The sequence below is a fragment of the Solanum tuberosum genome, unplaced genomic scaffold (genome assembly GCF_000226075.1).
Source record: "Solanum tuberosum cultivar DM 1-3 516 R44 unplaced genomic scaffold, SolTub_3.0 scf00641, whole genome shotgun sequence".
NCBI classification, from domain to species: Eukaryota; Viridiplantae; Streptophyta; class Magnoliopsida; order Solanales; family Solanaceae; genus Solanum; species Solanum tuberosum.
In genome coordinates, this window is record NW_006239625.1 from 172,101 (window position 1) to 181,193 (window position 9,093).

At 32.4% G+C, this 9,093-nt stretch overlaps 1 protein-coding gene across 1 annotated transcript; it reads left to right on the forward strand.

The window, feature by feature from the left end:
• The first annotated feature begins 6,864 nt into the window (after positions 1–6,864).
• Positions 6,865–7,599, forward strand: LOC102582967 (class I heat shock protein-like). Its single transcript, XM_006366940.2, has one exon. The coding sequence runs from the start codon at positions 7,034–7,036 to the stop codon at positions 7,454–7,456; it is 423 nt and encodes a 140-aa protein (XP_006367002.1). The 5' UTR covers positions 6,865–7,033; the 3' UTR covers positions 7,457–7,599.
• The last annotated feature ends 1,494 nt before the right edge of the window (positions 7,600–9,093 follow it).

Consider the following 9,093-nt stretch of genomic DNA (forward strand, 5'->3'; position numbering starts at 1 on the left):
ACACCAAAATTTGATTGACTTACTGCAGAAATTTAGGAACAGATTGGATGAAAATTTTGCTAGTCTCTTCTTGTTTACTTTCTTGTGTGTGGCAAAAAAAAGTTGATGGCAATAGATGTCATTTTTTGTTTGTTTGTTATTCATTTCTTTAATTATGTGTATGAATAGAAAATCATTTTTTGTTTAGTTTATGAACAACTTCTTTAAGTTGATAATGTTAATTCTTATCTAAAACTCTCTTTCTTGAACCATTTTCATTAACTTGTATTTAATTCGACAATGTTTGACAATACGTAAAAATTATAATTGAATCAGCTACCAAATACATATCGAAATTACTAATCGACTATCACAAATAAACATTTTTTCTTTAAGTCATGACTTTGACAAACCAAGAAAAATGAAATAGAATAAGATAGAGAAAGAGAGCTTACTTGGTTAGCTGTTCTTAGGACAAACAGGCAGCAAACACATTCACGAAGAAACAAAACTCCACACATGTTTCATAAGCTGCAATAAGGCCTTCTAAAATAGAAAAAAAAAATAGAATTTAAACACCACTATATATTCTCATAAAACGAGTTATACGATGCCTAAACTAAACTTTTCAAATTAACAATTTCAAAATAGAAAAATACAAACAGAAGTTAAAAATAGAACTCAAAGACCCAACAAGCATAGAAAAATGTATTCCTGATAATGCGCAGAATCCTGTTGTTGTTCAAGCTAAACCCAGATAGAAAAAGTGACTACTAACAACAAAAAAGTAGTCTTATTCACAGTTGATTACTAACAACAAAAAGTGATTATGTTAAGATCTGGTTTTGACATCTTTTATAATATCACTAATCTCTTAAAACAAACCCTAATTGCAAAGTGTAACTCGATTATGGCAAAATCATTCTTCCAAGTAGAACCCTTGTCTCATATTTCAAGATTACCAAAACCCACAAACAAAATCAACACAAATCCATAGAACACATACTTAATAATACAAAAAAATAAACTCGAAATTAGAGTATACAAAAGTTAGTACAACTCACTTGATTTTGAATTCGAAAATTGATAGAAACTCATTGATTTCTCACATTGAAGAGAGTGAAAGAGCAATTAGTAGTGTATTTGAAGAATGGGGAAGAGGAATAGTTGAAGAGCAGAAGAGAGAGAGAGTGGGAGAGCTCAAAGCTTTTGTTAGTAGAATGGAGAGGGAATTTTTGTGTGCCCTAACTTATCCCTAAATTTTTATTTTATTTTGCGACGGATTTAACGACATATAAAATTCCGTCGCTAACAAACATCTTTGATTTATTTTGAATGGAAACTAACGACGGATTTTTCTGTCGCTACAAAATATAAAATTTATAAATAAATACTAAAAGTTGTAACGACGAATTTTCCGTTGCTAATCCGTCGTTCAAAATTAATTCAATTTGTCGCAGCCCTTCCGTTGTTAAATTCGTAGGAAATATTAAGGCGCCAACTTTTCGCGCTAATAAATAGTGACGGAATATACAATCCGTCGCCATTCCGTCGCTATAGAATTAAAAAAAATTGCTTATTATTATTGTGACAAAATATTTATTCCGTAGTTAAACCGTCGTTATATAGCAACGGAATATAGTCTGTCGCTAAACGCTATTTTTTTAGTAGTGAAAAAGGGGCCAATGATTCATTGCTTCCATAGATATGAGAAGACGGATCGAAGCCATCTTGGCAATTGGTTAGAAAGTATCTCCATGATTGATGCCATAAATCTGAGTGTATCCCTTAGCAACCAGTCTTGCTTTGAGACGATCAATAGCTCCATTGGAACCTACCTTAAGTGTGAATACCCAACGACAACCAACTATGGATTTACCTTCAAGTAAAGGAACAAGCTCCCAAGTACCATTATCATGCACAACAGTTATCTCCTCAATCATAGCTTGACGCTAACCTGGATGAACCAATGCTTCTGCCACAGTCTTAGGAACTTTGACTGATGATAAGCTAGTAAGGAATGTATGATATGAAGGTGACAAACGGTGATAACTTAATTAAGAATAAATGGGAGTTTGATTAGAAATAGTTCTAGTACCTTTACAAAGAGCAATGGGAAGATCATCAGATAAGTGCTCGACCGAAGTAGAAGACATTGTTGGAGCAGGTAATGAGTCACCAAGATTGCTTTGTGCACCTTAGAAATACCAACTGTATTAGCAAGTTAAGTAGGAAGTTGAGGTCGTCGGGATAGACTTTAAGAGTTGGAGGTGGAGCTGGGGTTGGAATAGTTGGAATGGAAAGGGCTGCTATGGCCTTCTGATTTTTCGTATTAGGAGAAAATACGGAGAAGTATCGAAGAAAGTAACATATGCAGAGATCAAGTACTTATTAGTAGAGGGATCAAAACATTTGTAACCTTTTTGTAGACGATAATACCCAAAAATGACACATTTAAAAACTTTGTGTTGAAGTTTATCTTTTCCGTGGGTAAGGTTATGAACAAAATAGGTGCAACCAAACACACGTGGAGGAAGAGGAAACAATTTTTTGGTCCGGATAAAGGATTGAGTGAGGACTCTGGTACTGCAAAACAGATAAAGGAATGCGATTGATTAAATGGCAAGCAATAATAACAACATCACCCAAAAAAATGTAAAAGGGACATGATTGTGAATGACCAATGTTCGAGATGTTTCAATTAGATATTTGTTCTTTCTCTCAACAACTCCATTTTATTGAGGAGTATGTGCACAAAAAGACATGCAATATGCCCTGGGATGACATAAAAGAAGAGAGATAAGTAGAGAAGTATTTTCGGGAATTATCACTGATTAACTTCTTAATGGAAATACCAAACTGATTGCGGATTTTAGCATGAAATTTCTGAAAGCTAGAGAATAGCTCAGATCTATTTTTCATTAAAAATAACCACGTGCATCGAGAATAGTCATCAATAAAAGTAACAAAATAATAAAAGCCTAAGGAAGAACTGACACGACTTGAACTCCATATATCTGAATGAACGATTTCAAACATAAATGTGTATTATTGACGCGTTTTGGGAAAGAGGAATGAGTGTGCTTACCAAGATGACACGACTCACATTCTAACAAAAATAAACTAGATAAACTGGGGACCATCTCTTGCAATTTCAGGAGACTTGGATGACCCAATTGACTATGGAGCAATTCAGAAGAAACAACGGAAGTGAAAGTAACATGTGGTTTTGGGATAGAGAGTAGGTACAATCCTGTGACTCTTGTCCTTTTCCAATCACCTGTCCCGTTTTCTGATCCTGCACAAGAAAAGAATCAACAAAGAAGGTTACAACGTATTTCAGATTTTTTTAATTAATTTACTAATGAAAATAAGATTATATGGACATTCAGGTGCAAAAAAGGACTGATTTTAAAGATATGGAAGGTAGAGGATGACGTATACCTATCCCTTTTACAATCGTCTTTGATTCATTCGCCAAAGTAACAGTAGAGAGAGTAGAAGGGGTAGTAAGAATAGAGAAAGTATTTTTGTTACCAGAAATATAGTCAGAAGCACTAGAATCAAGAATCCATTGTTCCTGAGACGAAGACTGTGCGACATAAGCAAATGAGCTACTAGGTTGTATTGTGCAAGCAGTTGATGATTGTTGCCTTGATGTTTGATACTGAAGGTAGTCGTTATAGTCTGCTTCAGTTAAAGTGATAAGATGATCCATCCATTGGAGAAAGAGAGAGAGATAAGACTTGACATTTTCTGATATGATTGATTTAGCAACCAGTTGATCAATCCTTTTATTTTATTTTTAAAAAAATTCATACTGAAATAGAAGAACATTCAGAGAAAGGGCTAAAAACCAATAGCTCTAATACCATGAGAAATTAGAAGAAGGAGGAGGAGGATGAAGAGCAGAAGAAGAAGAAGTAGAAGCAGAAGAAGGAGAGGAGAAGGAGGAGTAGTAGTAGTAGGAGGAGGAGGAGGAGGAGGAGTAGTAGAAGAAGAAGAAGGAGGAGGATGAGGAGAAGGAAGAGCAGAAGGAGGAAAAGGAGGAGAAAGAGGAGTGGGAGCAGGAAGAGGAGAAGGAGAAGAAGGAGGAGAAGAAAAAGATGAGGTATTGGGAATTGAATTGATTGATGATGAGGAGGAGGAGTAGAAGAAGAAGAATAAGAAGGAGGAGGAGTAGGAGAAGGAGGAGAATTAGAAGAATGAGGAGAAGAAGAAGAAGGAGAAAGAGGAGTGGGAGCAGGAGAAGAAGGAGGAGGACGAGGAGGAGGAGAAGAAAAAGATGAGGTATTGGGAATTGAATTGATTGATCATTCCCTCAAGTTGATGGGATTAAATAGTTGTTACAGATAATGTAAATAAGAAAAGAATATAATAAAATATTACACAATCTTCTAACTGCCTAATTAAAGAGATTAGGGAATATTCTCATATCTAGATTATTTAATCATACCATATTTAAATATTTTCATATCTACACTATCCAAATATACCATAATTAACAGTAATGTATGGATTAGCAATGCCGGAATTAGTAGTGCAGGAATTAGTAATGCAAAGTTTATTTTTTATCAAGTGTTTGATTCATTACTTCCATCCCACCTTGTGTATGGATTAAAACTCTACAAAAAAATTCTTTCCAATTATACCCTTGAATTATTATGAGATTTTCTATTTCATGTAATTGGGTCAAGTTTGATAATTGGTGGATAATATTATTTTTTAGTCTTCTAACTAGCTAGGAGAAGAACATTTTTGTTACCATGTTTGTTATTTTCTCACTTAGATTATTTGAAGGTAAATAATTTTCATCTCAATAAGTTGATCACTCACAAAACTCAATTTTTAATTTTAAAAAGATAGAAAATCTACTTTTAAAACCGAAAAGAAGATAAATAATAGTAAAACTGAATAAATCATTTAAATTTACACATAAAAATTGCAAGTTGAAGTTTTAATATGCATACAATTTTATAAATTGTTCAAAATACAAATAATTAGAAATCCCCCACCCCCACCCCGCACCCCTCACCCTCACCCCACACACACGCACGCAAGCACCCACACCCACACCCACAAATAATACATTCAATTAAGATCACAAACATCATGTGGTGATATATTTATTTTTTCAATTCGTAAATGTTAAACAACTCATATTTCAAATATTGTATTGATTTGTATTGGATTTATTTAGCAACAAACAATCTCTCTAAATAATAAAAATTTTAAACAACTATAATTTTCAAATAAATTTACTAGTACAAATATAAATTATAAAATATAAAATCAAGAAAATAAACAAAATGATTTAAATGATTTGAGGGATATTTTTATCTTTACGTAGAATAATCCCATGATATTAAGTTCTATGTATTACTAATACCACCAAATGAAAGGTATTAGTAAGAGAAAATGTCATAAATAGTCTTTTAACTAAAGGGGTAGGTCTAAAATGGTCTCTTAACTATACTTTCGTCGGATTTAGTCATTTAACTATTCAAAAACTTACCAGCTTAGGTCTCTTAACTATACACTTTTCAATTTTAGTATTTAAAACCTTATCAGCTTTGGTCCCTTAACTATACACTTACCAGTTTTAGTCCTTTAAGTATTCAAAAACTTATCAGGTTTGGTCTTGTCCATTTTTTTATATAGATAGCTTAGGTTTATATTAACTGTACTCTTTGTGAAATTAATTCTTAAACCCATTTTTTAAGTTGTTTCTCTATACCCGCTACTTTTTCTTCAAATTACTCTTATGAAAAGAACAATAACCTCAACTATTCAAAATAAAATTAGTGAGGAAAGAAGCTATAAGTCCTAATTTTATTCAATGGGCGATAAAATGAAGCATATAATTGTTGTTAATGATTTGAATATGTTGTGTTCCCTTTTTTGGAGGCTAATGATTCATTATCCGTGCAAATTTGTTTTAATTTTATTTTTCATACAAAAGAAAAATAAGCAATTTGATCTTATACTCAAATTTCTCTACGTAAAATAAAATGAATAGAATAATAAAATCAATCTATTTCTTTTTAAAAAAAAACTAAAAATATAATAGTTGCAAACTACCATTTTATAAATTTCAACTTCTGAAAAATTTAAATAGTTCCCTTCAATAAAGTTGTTGGAGTACAAATTTTGAATTCAATAAGTTATAATTTTTTTCTTTTTATAATAAAGTCTAGCATATTCAAGTCCTTAGTAGCAATGATATGCTTCATTTTATCGTCCGTTGAATAAAATTATGACTTATATTTTCTTTCCTCATGAATTTTATTTTGAATCATTGAGGTTAAGGTTCATTGAATAAGGGTAATTTGAAGTAAAAGTAGCAGGGAGAGAGAAACAAAGAAAAACGGATAAAAGATTTCATTTCTCGAGACATGGATTCCATTAATATAAACCAAGTTATTTGTATAAAAAATGGACAGAAACCAAACCTGATAAATTTTTAAATATTTAAAGGACTAAAACCGATAAATGTATAGTTAAGAGACCAAATCTGATAAGTTTTTGAATAATTGAAGGACTAAATCTGACAAAAGTATAGTTAAGGGATCATTTTAGACCTGATCCTATAGTTAAAGAACTATTTATGACATTTTACATCCTATAATATTATATAGGGTGTAACTAATCCAGAAATTATTTATACATAAACGCAAAATCCTAACAAATTATATATTAAATAATACTATACATAATATATGAATTATTTCTCTTAATACTCCCTATCAAACAATCCGAGAGTAATAAGTAAAAATCAAAATTTGGTGAACGAAGTAAATATAATAATAATACTCTTCAGAAGACATTACATTTCTCTAGAAAACACCTATTACCTACGACTAGCCAATTCTAGATGCCACGTCAGAAAAGTAACCCAAAAATGTAGAACACCCTCTAAATTTCAATTGCCATCCATTCCATCCCAAAATAATTCCTATAAATATCGACATAAACTAGACTGACAATGCATCTTCAAAAAGTTCCAACAAAGTGAATTTAAAATTTACTTAGCTATGATCAAATAATATAAAAAATGGCACTAATTCCTCAATTGCTCGAAAGTATTTTTCAACCCCTTAGTCTAAATGACTCAAGTACCTCAAAATTTGTGAATCCACGCGTTGATTGGAAGGAAAATGAAGATGCTCATGTGTTCAAAGTTGATCTTCCTGGATTAAACAAAGAGGAAATTAAAGTTGAAATTGAAGAAGGAAAGGTATTGCAAATTAGTGGTGAGATTAAGGGTGTTGATCTTAATAAAGAAGATCAGAAGAAGGAGAATGAGACGTGGAGACGCGTAGAGAGGCCACGTGGCAAGTTCTGTAGAAGATTCTGGCTACCTGAAAATGCTAAGATTGATGAGGTGAAGGCTAGTATGGAGAATGGGGTTCTAACTCTCACAATTCCTAAGCAGGAGATTAAGAAACCTGAGGTCAAGACCATTGAGATTAATTAGTGGTTAATTACTTAATTAATGTTGTCGTTAGTCTTTTCTTTTAAATTGAATTAATAATTGTGCATGAGCTTTGAGTGGCATTATCTTGTTTTCTTGATTGTTGTTTTAATTTAAGCAATAATAAAAGTTGTTTGTTTGTAAAATATTCATGACTTGGGATTTCAAATTAATTTTCTTATTTTTTAAGGCATTGGAAGGATGAACCTTGCTTAGAGACAATTGTTCTCTTTAGCAATTTTATTTTTCAAATTTATGTTGGTTTACGTCAACATCATGTATGTGGCAAGGCTATCGAAAATGCCCGATCAGTTAGAAATGAAATTGATGTTTATAGATGTAATCGATCGACCTTATCCTATACAAAGAGATTAGAAATCACCTTAATGATTATTTATCATTGAGTATATCACCTTAATGATTAGAGCCTATCATTTCATGTAATATTATTTGTACCTTTGCCTTTAGAGGCATTAATAAAGTTACAACTTTTCATTACTAAATTCACGTGATTCAGCTTAGAAAAAATTGTGAAATTAAATGGTTGATTTCTAGGGAAAAAAATTAACAAGATAAAAGTATTATATATATAACTAGTAGTTCGAGACTGCAATGGAGAAAGAGAATGAAAAGTGGAGGGGTGCTTTAATAGCTAGCCTATGTGATAGGGGAAGCTCCAGGGTATAATAATTACATGAGAAGATACCATGGGATGTTGCAAAACCTGAGATCTATTTGCATGAGGATGGATATTATGTAGTGCGGTTTCAATCAATGGAAGATATGCAACAGGTACTATGTTCAGGTCCCCATACCATTAATAACAGACCCATCATCCTCAAACAGTGGACGGATGAGTTTGATTTTAATGTTGAATTTCTTACTGATGGACTTCTTTTCCTAACCTTCCCATGAATTGTTGGGGAAAGGATTCTCTGAGTCGAATAGCAAGTGCAATATTTGGGAAACCTATTTTTGCAGATGAATGTACTACAAAGCAAACCAGAATATCATTTGTCAGGGTTCTCATAGAAGTTGATGTCACTAAGGTTCTCCCAGAAGAAATTACTATTTTAGATCCAAATGGGAAAACATGTGTGCAGTTTGATTGGAATGTTAGGATTTGAAACTTTTAGAGAGAAACAGATAATGTTCAGCAGCAGCTATTCATTCATATATTTAGCTTTTAAAAGCATACACACATATATCTACATAAGCTTTTCAAAAGTTAGTAGAGGACCATACATATCCACCCACTATTGACTTTCTTACAAAACATATTCCATAAAACAAGGACTACCTTTCCTTTACATACTTAACATAATATTTAAGAAAATAACAATTAAACAAAAGACATCTAGAAATATCTCATTTTCTAACACTCCTCCTTGAGATTTTTCTTGGATACTCCCAACTTAGCCCTTAGAACTTCAAATTTCCCCTTAGGAAGAGCCTTGGTCATGCTGTCTGCAATCTGCTGATCTGAGCTGCAATGAACAAGTTGAATTTCGCCATCCTTCTCTGCTTGTCTGATAGCGTGAAACTTCACATTTATATGCTTGCTACGACCATGTTGCACTGGATTTTTGGCCATAGATATTGCTGACTTGTTGTCAACCTTAATGACAGTAGCTTCAATG

Coding starts and splice junctions, on each gene's coding strand:
- LOC102582967 (XM_006366940.2), top strand. CDS start 7,034: ATGGCACTAATTCCTCAATTGCTCGAAAGTATTTTTCAACCCCTTAGT.